This window comes from Panthera leo, chromosome B4 (genome assembly GCF_018350215.1).
Source record: "Panthera leo isolate Ple1 chromosome B4, P.leo_Ple1_pat1.1, whole genome shotgun sequence".
Lineage (NCBI taxonomy): Eukaryota > Metazoa > Chordata > Mammalia > Carnivora > Felidae > Panthera > Panthera leo.
Window position 1 is genome coordinate 102949552 of NC_056685.1, and position 21470 is coordinate 102971021.

The 21470-nt window shown below is 35.9% G+C and overlaps 1 protein-coding gene across 1 annotated transcript in view; it reads left to right on the forward strand.

Moving 5' to 3' along the window:
* Positions 1–21470, forward strand: part of OTOGL (otogelin like) — a 160402-nt gene that overhangs the window by 120178 nt on the left and 18754 nt on the right. The window contains exons 36-48 of the mRNA XM_042947249.1: positions 907–986; positions 1295–1336; positions 4146–4219; positions 7199–7376; positions 7896–8038; positions 8281–8304; positions 8400–8492; positions 10455–10644; positions 13522–13736; positions 16425–16566; positions 18273–18458; positions 20529–20741; positions 21179–21283. Coding sequence (XP_042803183.1) covers positions 907–986; positions 1295–1336; positions 4146–4219; positions 7199–7376; positions 7896–8038; positions 8281–8304; positions 8400–8492; positions 10455–10644; positions 13522–13736; positions 16425–16566; positions 18273–18458; positions 20529–20741; positions 21179–21283 — 1685 coding nt within the window. The remainder of the gene's footprint in view (positions 1–906; positions 987–1294; positions 1337–4145; positions 4220–7198; positions 7377–7895; positions 8039–8280; positions 8305–8399; positions 8493–10454; positions 10645–13521; positions 13737–16424; positions 16567–18272; positions 18459–20528; positions 20742–21178; positions 21284–21470) is intronic.

Below are 21470 nucleotides of genomic sequence, written 5' to 3' on the forward strand. Positions count from 1 at the left end.
GAGAGAGTGAGGGTGGGGGGAAGGGGTAGAGAGAGAAGGAGACAGAGAATCCTAAGCAGGCTCTTTGCTGTCAGTACTGAGCCTGACGTAGGACTCAATCCCAGATACCGAACTTTGAGATCACAGTTTTGCCTGAGCTGAAATCAAGAGTTGGACACTTAACCAACTGAGCCACCCGGGTGCCACAAATATGGCACTCTTGCTTTGCTCTGGTGCCATGTACAAGAAGTAGAGATCCTTACAAAAATCAGATGTTCTGGAAGTTGAAATCCAATCTCCATAGGCTCATATACAACCGTATCCTCCCAGGACACTGCCAAACATTTGTGCTCTTGAGAACTACAGCTTCTGCCCCTTCCCTTCCCTGTTCGCAAAGAATCACAACCATGTTCTACCTCTGTCCCTTACAGGCAGTGATTCCTAATATCTTTTCAATGAATTGAGGGCTTAAAAATAGGCAGAGAGAGCCACTGAAGTGTCTCTTCTGTTTTACTATTGTCCTTAAGGTGAGGATATTTAAAATGCATGTCTGTCTTCTGGGATTTGGGGGAATTTAGGAGTGGAAAGTACAACAAATGTAGATTAAAATCATAATAAATGATTCTTCTTCATTTTCAGTGACTTATAGACATTGGCTTTAGTGTGTTCCAAACATAAGTATATGTTTTGAAAATTCTGTGTTCAAATTCTTCATTAATCATGAAAGACATCCCTTTATCATCCCCTAGGGAATGGGATTTCATAAAATGAAGTATGATGGAATGGTGGCAAATCAAACACTCCTTAGTGCTTGATGAGGAGAATAGAAAACTTCCAGGAAATATATGTCTTAGTTGCATATATTAAATGCAGTATTTTTTTTTATATTTTAAACTTTTTTCACTTTAATTTTTTTTTCATGTAAAGAGTTGAAGGATGCTTGCCCTACTGCCCTAAAAATATGATCCTTGATGAGGTCACCTTCAAATGTGTTTATCCAGGAGACTGTAAGTATGAACCTTACCTAATTTATTCTGAAAAATGAAACACTTGAATATTCTTTTCTCTATTGATAGCAAGTGGTTGTAAACAGAAATTTTAGACAACTTCTGTAAGATTCTTCTTCAATATCCCTTCCACAATTTTTTGTTTCTATTTGCTTTCCTAAAACATGTGAATCTTCCCTCTAAAATCCTTCCTGTGCTCTCTCTCTTCCAAAACACTTCCCTTGAGCCTGAAGATCCTTATAGGAAGTATACATGGGTTTATTTTAAGCCAAACAGATTAAGGAAGAGTATCTTTGTGTTTTTTGTAGGCATCCCTCTGATTCCCACAGAACCAGCATTAATGCCTCCAGGTAAGACATCTCTACCCATATTTACAGCTCTTTGTTACAATTTGAGATCTTAAAATTAGACTTATGTAATTTAAGTCTTGGCGCACTTATAATAGCCGCTGACATCAGTACTATCCCATTGAGCAGAAAACCCAGCATTCACTTTGTTTTGTTACACAGCCTTCACTGGTTCAGCGCACCAGGTTGTCTGAATGGCTTCTTCCTTCGGTTCACCTCTTCCATTTCAGTTCGTATAGATAACAAGGACCTCTCTCACATTTTAAACCTAGAATTTGGGTTTCACTAAATCTTGCTTAAATTTTCACAGTGATTAAGTTGACTCTGAAGAGATGTTAATGCAAATGAAGTCATCCTTTGGCATTTCCATTTCCGTTCTTGTGTTCTGTCCCGGCCTCTGCAGTAGGCAGTCTGGCTCATACCTCACTCTTCTCCCTCTCTATGAAACTTGGCTTAGGAAAGGGTTTGATAATTCTACTCACACTAAGGCTTGACAAACTTAATGTATTATTTTTCCTGAGGTTACACGTTAGAAAAGTTCAGATATTTCTTCTTTTTTGGGTTATATTATCATTGTTTAATTGTATTGCTAAATAAATTATCTGCTAAAAAAGGCAAGTAGGAAGTTCTGACTTTATGTAGGAGTTATGGATTTCATAGTCCATTCTAAGAGAGTTTTTATTTTTTATTTTATTTATCGTTTTAATGTTCATTTATCTTTGAGAGAAAGAGAGAACATGTGCAAATGCACGTGGGGGAGGGACAGAGAGAGACACACACGGGATCTGAAGCAGGCTCTGTGCTGACAGCATGAACCCTGAGACCATGACTTGAGCCAAAATCAGACACTTAACCAACTGAGCCACCCAGGTGCCCCTAGAGATTTTTAAAATAAAAATATTCTGAACCAACCATTTAAATAAGCAAAATTTTAAAAACTGAATTATAGTTGACATACATAAACCTCCTTATAACTGTCACTATTACCACTATTTTTATTAGCTTCTGTATGTTGAGTACTTAGTACATGCCAGGCACCGGACTAAGCACTTTGCATACACTTAGTCCTGTTAAGTCATTAGAATATTCCATGACTGTGCTTGTTTTGGACTAGAATTTTGTTTCCTCTTCTATTGCTTAAAAGTTTATGGTAATAAGAATAAAAATATTTAAGGGGTGCCTGGGTGGCTCAGTCAGTTGGGCGTCCGACTTTGGCTCAGGTCATGATCTCATGATTTGTGAGTTGAAGCCCCGTGTCAGGCTCTGTGCTGACAGCTTGGAGCCTGGAGCCTGCTTTGGATTCTGTGGCTCTCTCTCTCTCTTCCCCTCCCCACTCGCACTCCATCTGTCTCTCCTTCAGATATAAATAAACATTAAAAAATTTTTTTAAAAAGGATAAAAATATTTAAGTCTGTATTGTTTCATATTCTCTAGAAAATACATCTGTATATCATGATCACTGCTTATAGGACCAAGGGATGGGATTTTTTGTCTTCCTTTATTCTGCAAATTAGAAACTGTAAAATGAGCACAAAATTAAGATTATTTAGAGAATTTATTTAACTGAAAATGTAAGTTTTTTCTTACATCATTGTGGTAGACTGAATAACGGCCCTCCAAAGATGTTCCCAACTTAATCCCAAGAATTTGTGAATATGACCTTACAGAGGGACTTGCAAAGGGACTTGCAGGTGTGATTAAGTTAAGGAACTTGAGATGGGGAAATTATCCTGGATTATCTATATGGGCCCAAAGTAATAACAAGGGTCCTGATAAGAAAGTGGCGGGGGGTCAGAGTCAGAGGAGGTGATTCTGATGACAGAATCAGAGTAGAGGGGGAAAGTGAGAGACATTTGAAGATATTATGCTATGACTTTGAAGATGAAGAAAGGGACCACAAGCCAAGGTATTCAGGCGATTCAAAGAGGGGAAAAAGCAAGGAAACAGATTCTTCCTGGGAGCCTCTAGAAGAAATGCAGCCCTTCATGATACCTTGACTTTAAGACTTCTGACTTCCTTCTGACCACAAGATAATAAGTTGGTGACATGTTAAGCCACTGAATTTGTAATAACTTGTTACAGCAGCAATATGAAATGAATACAGTCATTATTAGACAATATCACTAATGAACATTAATTATAGCTAGACAAAATTTCAACCATTTATTTTGGCTATTCTGTGGTCCTTCCAGCTTTGAATAGTTTAGAGATAACTTTAGTTCTTACAAAAAGCTTTTGAAGGTGACTTACAAATGTGTTTACTAATCATATCTTTACTTTCCACGAATCACTCCTTTACTGCACCCACCAGTGATGGTCCACATGTGGTTCACAGCACTGTGGATTCTGCTTGCAAGAAATACATTCTAGATATTCACCGAGGGAAATGAATCAGCTTCGCTACTTACTTTTTAAAGGCAACAAAATTTCTAACTCCTGAGCAGTCTTTAGTGATGTCACTGATAGTTTTACTTATTCAAACAATTGTGTTGAAGCTGTGAAAACAGTGAAGATGTTTATAGAATGGTGATGAAAAGCCAGAGCTCTGGAATAAGAATTCTCTAGTTTGAATTCTGCCCCTGACACTTACTATCTTACCTGTCTATACAGGTAGTCTATACCTGTATACCTGTCTATACAGATAGTTTCCGTATCTGTAAAATGATAATGGTATTGTTATCTACTTTACAGAGTTCTTGTGAGGAATAAAGGAAAGTCTTTATGACATTTTTTAGCAGTTTCTACTACATGTAAATTCCATACTTGATGGCTACCAATTCACTAATGGAAAGGATATCTTCATTCCTAACAGGTCCAGAAATGATCACTCCATCAGACTTCACTGTATTTGATATGTTAACACCAACGACAGGTTTGGAATGTGAGGTATGACTGGGTAATCTATTCCAGCTACTTGTCTTTTCCTGATAGCTTCTATTCAAGTTTCTGTATCACTATCCAAATGCTATTAAACTTCTTTTGCTATGCTCTCTAATCTATCTTTGTCAAAAGATGCTAAGAAATATGCATTACATTTTAGGAAATTTGTGTGTGTGTGCCCTCTCTGAGGCATGAACACACTGTATTATCTTAACTGATTTAGATATGTCTTATTAATTAGGAAGATTCTGGTCACACTAAGAAGAACAAAATTCAAATGAAGTCTTAAATATCATCCTTTAATAAAGACTTATCTAGCGTGGGCTTCAGGCATTCAAAAATATTTATTAAGCAGCAATTATATGCCAGCCACTGTGGCAGATAACAAAGATACATTGACAAGCCAAAAAAGATCAGGTCATTGGACTCCAGAGCTTGTAAATTGTCTTGGCCGAGACTTGAGCAGTTAGTTATCTTCTTCAAATGTGCCACCTGTTTGAGAAACCAACTGTTTATTCCACCAATATTTATTTAGCGCTGTTTTTGGCCAGGTGCTATTCAAGTACCATAGAGAAAACAACGTAAAACCAAGCAAACATCTATGCCTTTGTGGAGTTTATATTCCACTGGAGGTTCTAAGATAGTCAATAAGCAAAATAAGTTACTAAGTTATATAAAATGTTGGAAGAGGCTCTCGGAAAAAAATCTCTTTTCAATGACATGGTCAGAAAATCCTCATTGATAAGGTACTGTAGAGTAAAAGATCTGGAGAAGTTCAGATACTAAACCATGCCAAGAAACAGGGCAGTGTATGCAGTCTGGAACACCAGGAAACAAAGTTCCAGGATCATGTACAAAGGCCCAGAGGTAAAAATGTACCTGCCATATTAAAATAATAATGAGGCCATTATGTAAGTCAGCAGTAAGAAAAGAAATAAATAATATTATGTAAAGTCTTAGATGATTATAAAAACTGTGGTTTTTATTTTAAAAGACACAGGAAGACACTGGGTATTTTTGAGCAGAGAAATTACACGATCTGATTTGTTTTGGGATCATTTTACCTGTCGTGTTGGGAGTATGGTGCAAAGAGACAACAGAACAGGTTAGGAAGCTACTGCAGGAATTGAGGCAGAGATGACAGTGGCATGGACCATGTGACAGCAGTGGGGATGGTGACACATAACTGGGTTCAAGATGTGTTTTGAATACAAAGATCACAGAATTTTCTAAAAGATTAGACATGGAGTGTGAGTGAAACAGAGGCATCAAGGATTTTAAGATCTTTGCTTTGAACAATTAAAGGATAAAGTTGGCGTTAATCAGGATGGGGAAATTGTTGGAAGTGAAGGTCTGGGATGGGTGTCACTTAGAGTTCAGGTTTGCCATGTAAAGGCTGAGATTGCTCTTAGACATCAAAAACCTACAGATGTACAGACCTGGTAGACATAAATAGAGCTTAGAGCAGAGGTTAAGCTGAATTAAATTTTGAAATACTCAGTGATGGGATGAAATCACAAAAGGTGTGTGTGCAGATAGAGAAGAGAGGAAGGAGGAAGAAATGGTGGCAAACGACTAAAGGGCATTAACTAGTGAAAGAGGAGAAAATGGAGGAGATCCTAATTGGTCTAGAAGCTAAGGAAAGAAAACATTAAGGAAGATGGAGTAACAAGCTATCCTAAATATGTTAATAGGTCAGTAAGATGAGGCCTAAAAATTGATCATTGGATTTAGCAAAGTAAAGTTCATTGGTGACCTTGTTAAAAATAGTTTCAGTAGAATGGAAGGTGTACATTCTTTCAGGCAATTTAGATGTTGTAGGGGCTTTAGTTTTGTCTAAATATTTTCATTTTCCTGGTGAAGTGGAAATCAGGGTCAATACTGGGAATTGATACAACTGCACACAGAAAATTTTGGAAAGTCGGACTTGATTATTTGCCTCCCCTTGGCTCTTAAATTTAGAAGTGGTCACTTAATAGTCTTACTAGTTAGAAAAGCACTTAACCTCTCTTATCCTTGCTTTTGATCATGTATAATATTGGGATGATAGAAACTGGCTCAAAAATTTAGGGAGAAGCAAATGAAAGAAGCTACTATTAGTGCATGACATATAATAGGTGCTAAATAGTTGTTAAGTTTTCTTTCCTCTCCATTGAGATGCAGTATAGAGTAGCAGTCAAGATCACAGATTCCAGAGTAACAATCCCTGAACTTAAATTCTGACTATACCACCTCCTAGCTATGTGATCTTGGGCAAGTTACTTTGACCTTCACCCTCCTGAGTTCCTCATCTATAAAACAGGAAAAAAATAGTAGTACCTACCTCAGAGGGTTGTTTTGTGGGAATGAAATGGGTTAATTAGAAAAATGTCTTAAACATAATAAGTGATATAAATGTTTGATCACTGCTATAATTATTACCATAATTTAAATACAATAAAATTCGTAAACTTTAAAAAATCTACCACTGATTTATTTTGTATTTGTTTATCCGGAAGTCGGTAAGCTATATATATATATATAAAATAATTTATAATGGTTTTGTCCAGGGGCTTTTAGACTGATTTCACATGTGAATTTTTAATGAAATATTTATAGTATTTAGTATTTTTTTTTAAATTGACATTAACAGAAGTTATAATGACATACTAGCTTTACAGGACATATGAAACCTCTACTGTATAGGTCTGTTTGCAAAAACTAATCAAGACAATATAAGACTTCAATTTGCTCAGATGTCTGAGTATATGGGCAATTCTGATATCAAATAAATATTAAGGTAAAGCTTAAATTAAGTCCAAACCTAATATTTTGGAGAGAATACATCAACAGAAATTGTAGTGAAATTCTAATTGTTCATCTTTCAAAAGCTTTCGTATTTAGAAAATGTACACTATGGGCAGGGTGAAAGGGGAATTTAAAAGTTATTTGAAAACATTAGTTGAAAATAGAAAAAAGAACACTAATTTTCTTTTTTGTTAACAGCCTCAACAATTTGATCCTGTTTATAATTGTAGCCAATATATATGCCTTAATATGGAATGGCAGTTATACAACTGGTCTCTTAATTGCCCGAAGGACTTGGAAATGCCTGACTGTGGTTTCCGGGGAAGGCCCGTTCAAGTGAACACCGATATCTGCTGCCCTGAGTGGGAATGTCCTTGTAAGTTTGCATTTATTTATTTATTTTTAAATTTTAAATTTACTTATTTATTTTGAGAGAGAGTAAGAGAGAGCATGCAAGGGAGGGGCAGAGAGAGAGGGAGAGACAGAATCCCAAGCAGGCTCCACACTGTCAGCGTGAAGCCTGATATGGGATTTGAACCTGGGAACCATGAGAGCATGACCTGAGCTGAAACAAGAGTCAGACACTTAACCAACTGAGCCACCCGGGTGCCCTGTAAGTTTGCATTTCTTACATGACAGTCAATTTCCAATCAGGAGAAGATTGTTATTTTTTTTTAACTGATCACCTCACTCATCAAGCCAAAGTGATTGCTGAACTTTGTCCATTTCATTTACAATTTTGTTTCTCAATGTGTAACTTTTAGAGTTGCTTTTTGTCAAACATAATAATGCTAATTTAAAAGTTTTCTTTTTTTTTTTTTTTAAAGAGCGGTCATTACTACTAATACAAATAATTAGTTAACAGACCAAACCCACTCTCTACCATTTTTCTTAGGTCGGTGTTCCATGTTGTCAGAACTGAGTATTATTACATTTGATGGAAACAATGCAGCCTTATATAGTATGGCTTCTTATATCTTGTTAAGAATTCCTGGAGAGATTATTGTTGTTCACATTGAAAAATGTTCTGTGAATCAGGTAGGTCATAATCCATTATTGTGTCATTTCTTCATAAACCCATAGCTAATGTACACAGCAACATTAGATATTCCTAAAGTGAGAAGGGGCTCAATAACTCACTGAGATATATCTTTTAGCACTTAAAACAAAAAAGAAAATGTTACATGTGACTATATTTAGAGGCACATAAAATTAATTCACATAATGTTTTTAAAAGTCAAGTAATAGATTTTTAAGTGTTTTTTTTACTTTTTTTTCAGAATGGAAATTCATTTAAAAAGCTAGTGAGTATTTGCAAAGTGTTTCATAAACTCCTTCTCTTTATTGCCAACATTATGTTTAACTCCATAAAGTTTTAATATTTTTTTTTCAAATTAAGGCATCCTCTGGAAGAACGTATGGACTTTGTTTTAAGAAGTTAAATTTGACCACATCAATACATAAAATACTTGTTAATCGGGCAACAAGAAAGGTAAGAACACAAAGTTGAAAGATATCCTTACACTAGAGAAAATGAAGAAATTATATTAAACATGATTCCTTCCCAAACCAGGGGAAATTAAACATTTCATCAGAGTTTCGTTGCTATTGTGTTTAATCATTCTTTTCATGGAAAGTAAAAAAAAATGTGTTTCTTAATATTGTATTTCTCCTTCCAAGATGTGCCAACTGTTGCAAATATGTCTCCCCTTGTGAAGTTAACTGTAATGGCCGTGTAAAATCCATGAAAGCCCTCTTGGATAATGTGAGGGCCCAAGTTTCTTAGTGTCAGTTAACATTAGTGTTTTCCATTAGATAAAGTGGAACTGATGTGAAAAAGAGAGATCACAGGGTTGAAAAAAGGAGTAGCTAAGAACACCAGAATGAAGACCACTGAGAGAAAAATAGTTTTGAAGTGCTGATGATGTTCATTTTTCAATGAATATGAGATAGTTAAAATAAGAAAAAAATGAAGAAATATTTGGCTATTGAACCAAACTGAAGAAGGGGGAGGTATTGGGAAATTGGGAAAAAAACCCTTTGATTTTACAGGAAAAACCTTTATCCCAAGGAATATATATTTACTGGAGAGTGATGAGCTATAAGCTGGATACTTTACTGATATGTTTCTCTCAAAAATATAAGAAAATATTGTGTAAGATTTTGCTAAAGTGGCTGAGATATTATATACCTTCTAGAAAGAATTTGTTTTTTGGTTTTTTTAACCACAGGCCAAACATTCTCGACTAGAAAAAATATTAAAATGAAACTAAAATATAGTACAGTGTTAGAAACTTTAATTTTAGGTAAAGCAAAATACATGAATGGGGTAATTTTTTGGATGATAGCATTTGTATATACCTTTGATTTGATCAGGTTGATATATTAACAGGAAGTGGATGAGAAATAAATTTAAACTCAAATCTGGTCAGTGCTATTATTATGAGCATTTGGGCCAAAGTGCTTATTTTTTACCTCGCTGGTCATGTATTCAGTTAAAAACTAATTATTTAAGAATTATTTAATGAGAGTTTACATGATAGGACAACACAGGTCCTGGTATCAAGTAATTTGTAGTTGTATGTGAGGTGCCTAAATGTAACTGTCTGCCAATTATAAACCAATAGGAGGTATATAGAGTATGACTAATATATTGCCAAAACAGATCTCTTAATGCAGTTTATAGAAAGGTCAAATAGGTATTTTTGGAGGAGGTGACACCTGAGAGAAGTCTTAAACCAAGAGCAGAAATTAACCAGGCAGGAGTAAGGACGTTTCAGCCTGCAGGTGGCAGTATGAGGAAGATATAAAAATGAGAAACTGGTTGGTTGGGGAGACATGACTGACAAATTTATTTCTGGTTCCATGTCTTTGCCATGATTTATAACAGTGGTTTTCTAAATATAATCCTCACATTGCCTACATTTGTATTACCAAGAGTACACGTTACAAATACAGAGTCTAGAATCTCATCCAAACCTAGGAAATAGAATTGCTGGGAATCTTAACCTTAACCAGGCTTGACAGATGATTGTTAGGAACATTATTTAAACACTGATTTAGAAGAGCAAAGAAAGGACCCAGATTAAAGAAAACATCCTGAAAATAACTTTAGCATCATAAGTTCATTTTAGCAGATAATGGTGTAATCAACATATACTGAGGGAAACAGACAGAAAAGTATACTTAACATAGAAGAAAGTTAGTTTTGAAGAATATAAGGGGCAAAAGGGTTAGAACAAATACTGAATATAGCAGGATACAACAAAGGAATAATAAATGAGCTTAGAAGTTATTTGAAGCTGTGGCATCAGCAGGGAGATAAATTTTTAAAAACTTAGGAAATAGTTTATATTCAACAAGAAGAAATGGAGTCATCTGATTCTCCTACTTGTAATGGGTGTATATGTAAACATAAACAGTTTTCTAACAGATGTAAAATTTCTTATTTTAGGTAGAAGTGGATTCTATTGTAGTACCTCTGCCCTTTTCAAATCAAGAACTGTCCATAGAAGATTCTGGTACCATGTATGTGATTACGACTCCAGCTGGACTAATCGTAAAGTGGGCTCACCTTACAGGGATCATCGACATTCATTTTGGCATTCGATTTAACTTGTCATCTTATACAGAAGGACTCTGTGGTGAGCATTGCTTTTCAAATCTCAATGTCTTCTAATTGTTTTCCTGTCCACATTTACCATTTTGGCCCCTGATGCCCCACTTTTTATATTCGAGGTGCGGTGCTAACTTTCAGTGGCTCACGTGAATACTAAAGAAAGCAGTAGCTTTAAAAAAATGGGCTAAGAAGCAAGAAATAACAGTTCAGTTTGCATATTTTTTGGAAATATATGTTTACTACTACTGTAATACTGTTTGTATTCCTACTAGTTCATCTTTATTAATCATTAATAAGGTGCCAAGCGTTATTTTATATACTTGAACTTATTCAATTCTAACAATAGCCCACATAAGTTGGTACTAGTGTTAATTTACAAGTGAAAAATAGGAAGTTATAGAAAGGTTAAAGGCTTAAAAATATTGTTTATTCCTTATTATGTTAAAATTTGAAATAGGGGAAAACTTAGTCGCTTAAGCCACCTTGAACGTTACATACAGGGAACACAATGCTCTCAATATTTGTCACAGTTTTGTTATAAAGTGTAATGCCTAGATGTATCTTTACACCTAGGCTAATACCACACCATGTTACATAGACACATAAAGAGTTATAAGCCAAAGGAAATAAATTACAAATACCTCTAAGTACATAACAAAATTAAAAAGTATAATACTGGTTTTGATGTTTGATGGAGGCTATTTTCTTTGTAGCTCTGTGCTCTTTTTTTTTAAAGTTTATTTATTTATTTTGAGAGAGAGAGAGAGACAGAGAGAGCATGAGCAGAGGACGGGCAGAAAGAGACAGGGAGAGAGAGAATCCCAAGCTCCACACTCAACAGTGGCTCAAACTCATGAACCAGGAGATCGTGACCTGAGCTGAAACCAAGAGTCAGATGCTTAACTGACTAAGTCACTGGGCACCCCTATAACTCCGTGTTCTTAAGTGAATATCAGTTTCCTCATCTTTAAAATGGGAATAACAATATTCTACCTTCAATATTGTTGTTAGGGTTGAATGTGAAAGTTAATGTCAAACACTTGACACATTGCTTAATATATACAATCAATAAATATTAGTTTAGTACAAATGTATTTATTTTAATATCACTAAATATTAATCGAGTAAAAGTTTATAGATCACCTCCTGAGTGTCTAACACAGTGCTAGGTGCTGACAACCCAAAAACAAATAAGACTAAGTCCTTTCCCTCAACAAATTACATAAAAGACTCTAATTTCTTCGTTAAAACATTTAGGGCAACGTTTGGCTGAAAAGGTTTACATATTTCCTTGCCTATTTATAGTATGCTAAGCATAGCACAAAAGATTGAGTATGTATAGTATTGATTATACATAAAAATCAATTATTATTGATTAATACTCAGAGACTTTGGGAATGCATATTCCTCTGATGATGTATCACTTCTATGTGCTATGATTTCTGTTTTATTTTGTGTTTGCTTTCCCCCTCATTGTCGGCTCATCCTTTTACAGGCACACTCTGCTAACTGGATTCTCAAGTAATTACTGTAAAGAAAAAAGGCTAGGGTCACCTTTTTGGTAGCCAAGATTCACCCCCTAAACTTTGTAACTTCCATAGTAGGAGAAGAGTGGCTTCTTAAGGGGAAATCTGGTTGCTTTCATGTCTACTAGCTTGGGTGCTGGCTGAAAAAATTGTAGTGAACAAAAATGTGAGCTAAATTGAGCACGGACCCTAGAATAGGATGTCTGTATGAATACCTCGTTCTATACAGCACTGTGAAGTTTACAGGGGTGGTGCCTGGCATTGCAGTAAAAAAATATTTTTATTAGCAATTACTTTTTCCCAGGAAAGTGTAGACTTAAAAAATAGTAGCTGCTTTACAGTATAGTTCACTTCATTTGTGATTTGTTTTTTTATTTGTTTGTTTTTGCATTGCATTCAGTTCCTTGTGTATTTACAAGGATGAGGCAATATGGTAGCAGCAACTCTTATGATCTTGATATATCTACCTGAGGATTAAGATTTGATACTTGAAAAAAAATGTTTAAGTTATATCTTTTATAGTTGGAGCCTTGGGGATTAAGAAAGATTAGATCTTTTCAGATCACGTATGATCAGGGTTCTGGGCCATTTCTCTGTATTTCCCTTGGCTCTGTACTACATTGGATAAAGAGCAAGCTCCATCCTCAGTCTGGCCTTCCTCAGGAAACTAGAGGCCATAGCAGGTCAAAGCCTTATAACCATCAATAGGCCACGCCATCCCAAGGAAGGGAGATTGTCTATGCCTTAGAATTCCCAGGTCAAATCCTGTTTGGCTGTGGCTGTCCAAGTGCTGAATGTATCCATGTGTCTAAGTGACTGCCTGACATGACTGGCTTATTACTTGCAATAGTGTTAATGCGAGGGACTAAGAATTACCTTTATGCCAATCATAGCTCTCTCCTGTAGTGGTGATGGGGCAGGGATACTTCCTGAAAGGTAAAATTTAATGTTTACAGGAAGGGTTTTCCTGGGAGAATGGATATCTGGGAGGCAAACACCCACTATTCTAAGGAATATCTTGGCAAGCTTAAGAGCTAGTTCTTAAATTAGGAAGTAGTGGTAATAGTAGTGGAAGAGTGTGGGAGCAGAGTCAATCTCCTCTTTCTTCATTTTCTGTCATTTTTTTCACATGTCTTGACTTCCAGGATTGTGGTTTCTTTCTTATCTGGTTAAGACAACTCTATACTGTTTTATCAAAGAACCAGATACATAATTTAAAAATCCATCAACATTAAAGTTAAAGGATATACATTTGGCACCTCGTTCAGTAAATAATTTATTCATTTCAAATCAATTATTAAGATGATTTATTTCTGCTGCCTACATTTGGTTGAAGTGGAAAAAATTTTCCTTTCAAATGTCACATATCTTTCTAGGAATTTGCAATGAGGATCCAGATGACGATCTAAGAATGCAAAATGGCACAATTATTACAAACATGGAAGACATAGAATTATTTATCGAGAGCTGGGAAATTGAGAAATCATTTGAAGTAACAACAAGAAGACCCGTTAGGAATTGTACTGAGCATGATTGTAGTCGCTGCATTGAGTTATTGAACAGAAGGGTTTTCATTCCATGCCATAATAAAGTAAGTTAAGGGCAACCATAGATAAGAACTATCATGTTAGACATACTGAGAGTAACGCCAATAAATTCCTGTTCTTGCCATGATGTTCTTCTAGTGAGAAGAGTTTAGCCCCAAACCTTCTGTCAGTATGCTTTGGAATTCAGAATCATTTACTTTTATAGACTTAAAGAGATAAGAAGAATAATTATCTTTCATTCTCCTGTTTTTTTAGAATTCTATCGACAGATTCCAAGAAAAATGAAATTATGTCCTACAAATAAATGCCTCTAGGAGAAAGAAATCAATGTCACTTGATAACCCAATAGAGAAACCAAGACAGTGAGGATATTATCAATTCTCTATGATCGTAGCCTCTTAGGTGTATACGTGTAATAGAACCTGTCATATATTCAATTTAATTATTCTTTGTCTCTAACTTTCTGACTTCATGTGACTAGTAGATATTTTAAATAATCTGTATCATTTAAAAAAAGATCCATTGTTAGGGACAAATACAGCACTTCGTAAATCATTTAATGAAAAGTTTGTGAGCATCCAGCACCTACAAGGCTTTCTGCTGAACTCCTGTGATCCAAAGATGAGCAAGACTGTCCCTTGTCCTCAGGAGGTCTGGTGGGAAAGCAAGCTTGTAAACAGGTATCTGACAATAGAGAGTCTGGAGGGACATAGGAGCCCAGGTTTGGAGGAGACTGCTCGTAGTTTTAGATGTTTGATTTACTTAGAAGGATAAATTTGCCAGGAGAGAAGAGGGAGGAAGGGACACCTAGGCAGATATGTATAACAGTATGTATAACAGCAAGTTTTGTGTAAAAGGCCATGTTAGGAAGGCATTGAAATAGTTGAGTGTAAGACATATGGAGGAAAAGAACCTGGGAAAGAGGATGAGGGAACTGTCAAGGCAGGAAGGAATTCACTGTGTGGCACCTTCCATGCCAGACCGTGGAGTGTAGACTCCATAGTCCTCAGCCTGCCCCATGAGTTCCCTCAGGGAAAGGCAAAGGATGTGAAGTCATGGGCTTTGCTTTTTTTTTTTTTAAGTTTATTTATTTCTTTTTGAGAGAGAGAGAGGGAGAGAGAGAGAGAAGACTGGAGGGTCAGAGAGAGAGGAGGCTCTGTCAGTGCAGAGCCAGATGTGGGGGGTCAAACTCAGGAGCCATGAGATCGTGACCTGAGCCGAAAACCAAGAAACAGTGCTTAACCCACTAAGCCACCCAGGCGTCCCATGGATGAAGATAGGTTTTAATTATTTACATTTTTTTTTGAAAAGCAGACGTATAAAAATGAAAAAAATAACAAACACGTTAAAACTCACTTCATTGTCATTTTAAAGCATAATGATTTTCAAAAAAATTGCATTTTTGATGGAGAAGTTAGAAGGCTGATTAAATCAGGAACTTTCCAGCTTAACTATTAAAGGCTTAGTGAGGCAACACAGGGTGCCATTTAGTCTATCATAGCCAGATCACAGGTACAGATCTCTTCCCAGTGAATCAGATGGCAAAAGAAAGGAATGCTGGTAATTTGGTTTTCCCACTTGTAAGCTTCATCTTCATTTGAAAACCTCCACAAAGCAGGCAGATGATCTGCCTGGATTCTATCATTCTACCTAAAACCCTTCAGTGTCTCTCACTCATATGTAAAGTACATGCCAAGCAACCTTCCTATCAAGACTTATGGGTCCTCTACCCTAGAACATTTGTAGCTAGCGGACAAGTCCATTGAGGATGGAATCTAGAGAAGCACTCAGAATATAAGGCAGCAGAGGAGCCGACAATAAACAGGTAAATAGGCAATAGAACGAAGTACACTCCAAGTCCAAGGAGAGGGTTTTAAGAAGGAAACTATCAGTGTTCCCTGGATTTGGCAGTGGGGATACTCTTGACCACAGCAAGTATTCCATACAAATTAAAGTGGTTGGAAACCAAGGAGATTCCGTAAAGAAGACTAAAAGAATGTAGAATCTTGGTTTTTTTATAGATATGGACCTTGAAGAAGAAATGATGAGAGGGGAAGAATATTTAGTATTTTTATCCGGCACTTTGAACTGTATCAGAATTTAGGATGTGTGTGTGGATGTTTAGTATGTTTGCTGAATGAAAGAGCAGAGAGAAAAATTGGAATAAATGGTGTTACAAGTTAAATTATTTAGATTTCAGGCATTTCTAGATCAAAATGAAACCATCTATAGAAACAAATGTGTCTCTAAATTGAGGCAAGTCAAACTATATAAATTATTCAGTGTTCAATATTACTACCTTTTTTGAGAAGCATTTAAAACCTCATTTAATAGTAAGGCCATGTATCATTATGGAATGCTTTAGGAGCTTCCGGTTTTATCTGTCATGGATTCAAGTCCTATGTAATATATGGAAAGGACAATTGTAACCCAAAGTATAATATCAGAAATAGATTGTGCTAGGTACACATGCTTTGTTTCTCTTTTATCTTTATAAGATAGATTTATGTAGATTAGTGCAGGCAATATTTATCTTATCCAGAATGTGTTTAAAAATATTATACCATCAGAGGTGATGTATGGTATTATGAAATTTGGAATCTCAGGTCAAGGAAGAGCCATAGTAAATACTAACTTGACACCCTTTTATTCTCTGAATAGCTTTAGTGTAACTTAGGCCCTTCAGAGAAATAAAACAACAGAACTTATCTCAAGACAAAATGTATCTCTAGGTTTCACCGCAGAACTTTTGTGAAAAGATGTGGATCAATTACACCTATTTCTGGAACTATGAATGTGATGCACTTTCAGCGTATGTGGCTCTGTGCAACAGGTTCGACATCTGTATTCACTGGAGAACACCAGATTACTGCTGTAAGTAGTACATTTCAGATAATATTTCTAACCATCAAAAAGCATTCCATATTTTTTGCATTCACTTCTTTCTCTTTTCATTTTTCACCACAAAATAATTTCATAAGAATAAAATGCCTATCAATGTAACCTAGAAGTTAGATGTCAGCTTTCCCACATAGGCAACTTCTATTTTCATCCTGATCTACACCTATGTTCAGCCTCAGTTGTCCCAGAAGAAAACCTAGTCCACAAAATATTAGCTAGCAAAATCAGTGGAAGTGTGGAAGAAATCACAGGGAATGGAAAAAAGATTTGAATTCTGTATCCCAGAGCACATTTTGTTGGTTTCAATTCCACCTGCCTCATTTGCCCAGCTTGTTCCCGAGCTTGTGAAGAGGATGCATGATTTTCTGTCCCCTTTTCCTCCTTTCCTGATACTGTATCCACTTTCTGGAAACTAATCTTTCTGGCTTTCTTTGATCCATATCTAGGTTCAATATTTTTCCAAATACGTGTTTGTGTATCCTTCTTCTTTTGTATGTATTCTTTGCTCATTTTTATCTTTTTTAATGAATATAATTTATTGTCAAATTGGCTCACATACAACACCCAGTGCTCATCCAACAAGTGCCCTCCTCAATGCCCATCACCCATTTTTCCTCCCCTCTACCCCCACATCCACCCTTAGTTTGTTCTCTGTGTTTAATAGTTGGCCCATTCTTATCTATAGGGCCCATGCTTTCTCATTAAGTTGTAAGGCTTTTCATAAAAAGTTTATTCAACCTATCATCAGTCCTGGGCACATTTTACAGAAAACAATGTTAATTTCATTTACGAAATAGCAATTAAATAGATTAAGCGGTAAAATATGGTCAAAATGAATGTCAGTGAAATGTTCCAAGATAACATAAAAGTTTTCATTTTCCCTAGAGGAAAAAATAAAATACATAGAGAAAGAATAATATATCCCAAACACCGGTTACATGACGTTGTTTCAGATATAAAGCAGCTCCTGGTGTGCCTTGCTATCTCTTACCTCTCCTTGCTCCCAGAGGTAATCACTATTCAAGAGTGGGGTAGCTTGATTCATGGGAAATGTATGGCATCTCTAACTTTAATAGACACTGTCAAATTGTTCCCCACTGAGATTTTATCAATTTATATCCCCACCAGCTACATGTTCATTTTTTAAAAGTATGATTTTTTAAGATCACTGAAAATCAAAAGAATTTTCTCAAACATAATTTAGAAACTGCTCAGCAATGGTAGTTTCTTGTGACAGTGAAGGATTGAACCTAACCACACAGCATTTTTCTTTTTTATGGCTTGGTTGAGTTATATATTCAGAGCATATTTCTGTGCTTATCCTGAGTAGACTGTTGTATATCCTCACTACACACAGAAGTAACTTCATACTGGTTGAATCTATATTTATCCCAACCAGATCTGGGCTGCCTATTGGTCATATTATTTGCTACAAATCAGATGAGCTTTTCCTACTATAACATAACATAATACTAGCTGGACATCTGGAAGATGCTCAAAAATACCTACTGTTTGTTTTGTTTCTAGTTTTGGGTTACATCATAAATGAAAAATGAACTTTGAAGAGACTGAAACGGGCAAAATTAATTTTCCAAAAGAAATCTGACATTTCTTCCTTTTCCTATAATTCAAATAGGTGACTTTTTTCATTAGCAAATTTTGTCCTCTGTTATTCATAGCTCTGAATTGCCCAGAGGGGAAGGAGTATCAACCCTGTGTGAGGACTTGTGAAGCAAGAACATGTTTGAACAGGTGGTTCTATGGACACTCTCCATGTTTGAATTTAAGAGAAGATTGTGTATGCAAAAATGGAACCATTCTTCACAGGCCAGATTCAACTCAGTGCATTCCAGAGAAAGAATGTGGTAAGCAGCAGAGTGCAAAGTGAGTTCTTAGGGACCTGGCAAATAAATGAAACTTATTTAGATCTCGAGAAGATGTGCTGAGAAAGATTGAACAAAGGTCACAGAGGTGTTGGAAGGGAAACCAGTTCGTTTGTAATTTGATTTTAATATAATGATTGATTTCAAGTGAAGTGACCCAAGTTAGAAATTTTGTTCAGGGGTGCCTGGGTGGCTCAGTCAGTTGAGCGTCCAACTTCACTCAGGTCAGGATCTCACAGTTTGTGGGTTCGATCCCCCCATCAGGCTCTGTGCTGACAGCTCAGAGCCTGGAATCCGCTTCAGATTCTGCATCTCCCTCTTTCTGTCCCTCCCCCGCTCACACTCTGTCTTTCTCTCTCACTCTCAAAAACAAATAAACATTAAAAAATTAAGAAAAAAGAAGCTTTGTTCATAATATAGGGGTTTTTTTGTTTGTTTGTTCCAAGATTTTATTTAAATTCCAGTTAGTTAACATACAGTGCAATATCAGGTGTAAAATTTAGTGATTCAACACATACAACACCTGGTGCTCACCACAAGTGCTCTCCTTAATCCCCATCAAGTTTTTAATCCACCCCCCCCATGGTGGTGATGTGTTTCAATCTCTACCTATGCCTGTAATAACTTAGCAAGAGTATGGCAAATTAAGAATTAAGAACATAGGCTGTGCACTGATCTCAAATTCCAATTATTTCACATAATAATGATTCAGTTTTACCTCTTTGAGCCTAAGTTACACATCTGTAAAATGGGAAAAATAAAAGCACTTATTCCCTAAGGCTAGTGTGGGGATCCATAAAATAATACGAAGTATTTTGCAACAGTACCTAGAGAAAAATAACCACTTGAGAGATGTCGGATAGTGTTATTATCTGGGAGAAAACATTTAATTTTTCTACTTTCATTTTCAAACCACTTGATTCTGACTCATCATCTCCATTGTGGTTGCAGATGAAAATAGTCCAAAATTGAGAAAATTGCAGTACTGTACTTTTTCAGTCATAGGGCTTATCATTGTGGTTAGAAGAAAAGAGAATTAGCTAATAATGAAAGAAAATGGGCAAGTAGAAGTGAAAGGCACATATAGTTCTAGAAAGTTTGTGTTTGTCATTGAGAAGAGTATTTGTAGAAGACTGAGAATAAACAGGAGTGCTTATGTTTGTTTTTAGGGACCTGTGAGGTTGGTTTGATAGTAAAGAGAATAATATAAGAGAAGTTCATTTGAGGTTGGGGATATGTTGGTCACTAATCATCTCTATTATTATTATTATCATTATTATTATTATTATTTTAATGTTTATTTATTTTTGAAAGAGAGACAGAGTGCAAGCTGGGGAGGAGCAGGGAGAGGGAGACACAGAATCTGAAGCAGGCTCCAGGCTCTAAGCTGTCAGCAGAGCCTGACCAGGGCTCGAACTCACGAACCATGAGATCATTACCTGAGTTGAAGTTGGTTGCTCAAGTGACTGAACCACCCAGGCTCTCCTCATCTCTATTATTTTTAAAAGAACTATTAGATGGCCATAGTTTTCATTAAGTAAAACTTCAATAATAAAACTATAAGAGTCACTAAATAATTAGCTACTTCCCACATTTAGATTTTAAAGCTGACATGTTTTGCATTTTCATTTGACAAAAATGATGTGTGGTAAGGCCTTTTTTTCTTTCTAATACCACTCAGTTTTAACAGTTAATATTTTAAAACTAACTTAAATTTATTTTTCTGAGTTTGTTCAAGCTAAATAAGTTGTATTAGCAGACAAAATGAATAAGAAATAAACAAATGATCCTATTTATTGAAGAAGACAGGCAAATTTACAGGTAGTTGTAGGAAGGAAAAATATTTTTGCAGACTACATTGCAAATTTCATTAGAGAAAAATGTAAGCTAGTAGCTGATGAAAAGGGGAATCTAAGAAAGGATAAATATGGGACATGTTATCTATGTTGCTGAACCAACTCATGGTCTGAAATTAAAACAATAAATGCATCACAGCTTCATTTATTTTAGTGGCCGGGTGATGAGTGATATAACATTGTTCCTCTTTTTAAGCATGTACTGATAGTGAAGACCAGCCTCACACTGCTGGGGAAGTTTGGAATGGGGGCATTGACGAATGTGCCCTGTACAAATGTTTGGAGAATGGAAGTATTATTCCCATAGAACCTGACTGTGATGAAGAGCCCTCGCCAACTTGTGAACGAGAAGCTGAAGTTGTCCTGGGCATCATTGATAAGTGGACCTGCTGTTCAAAGGAAGTTTGCGGTGTGTATGTGGGCCAAAGCCTTACAGTTAATGCCACAAAATTTGTTGATACCATTTGTGAAAAAGTAAGATGTGCCTAATGCTTGGTATAAAAGAAAGTAAAGGTTGAGGTAAAAACAGAAATATTGCCATAAATATTGTTTATATTCTCTCAAAGCAAGTTTTATCTCATTCGTGTTTTTGCCGATTTTGCAAATACACACACAAAACTCTGGCTATTAACAATTAATAATATTCAATAATATGTGACAAGAGAACGTTTCTGGGAATCTTTGACTTGTGACAGTCGAGGGTGAAAGACCATAATAAATAAACCTTCGATTGGCAACCTTTTCACATATGACCCATTTGTGAGCTGAATGTGTTTAATTGCAGCATAAAGCACAGATTTTAGTTATATTCATGAATATTTTAACGCTTCTGTTTCTTATTTCCAGGTTGTGACATGACGTTATGTGAAACTGCCATTCCAACATGTACGGATAGTCAAAAATTGGTTGTTGGCCATAGTCCTCTTTCTTGTTGCCCACAGTATCAATGTGGTGAGTTATTAACTAGGAGCATTAAGAGTCAGGTTTATTGTTTGCTCAGAATAGTGGATTAGATTCTCACTCTCTGTGTCTACAAGAAAATGATTGGTTATAAAATATTGTGGAGTTGTCTTGCTAAAGATAGTTCTTTTTTAACCTGCAATTTCTTTATAAATACATATGTAGATATTTTGTTTAT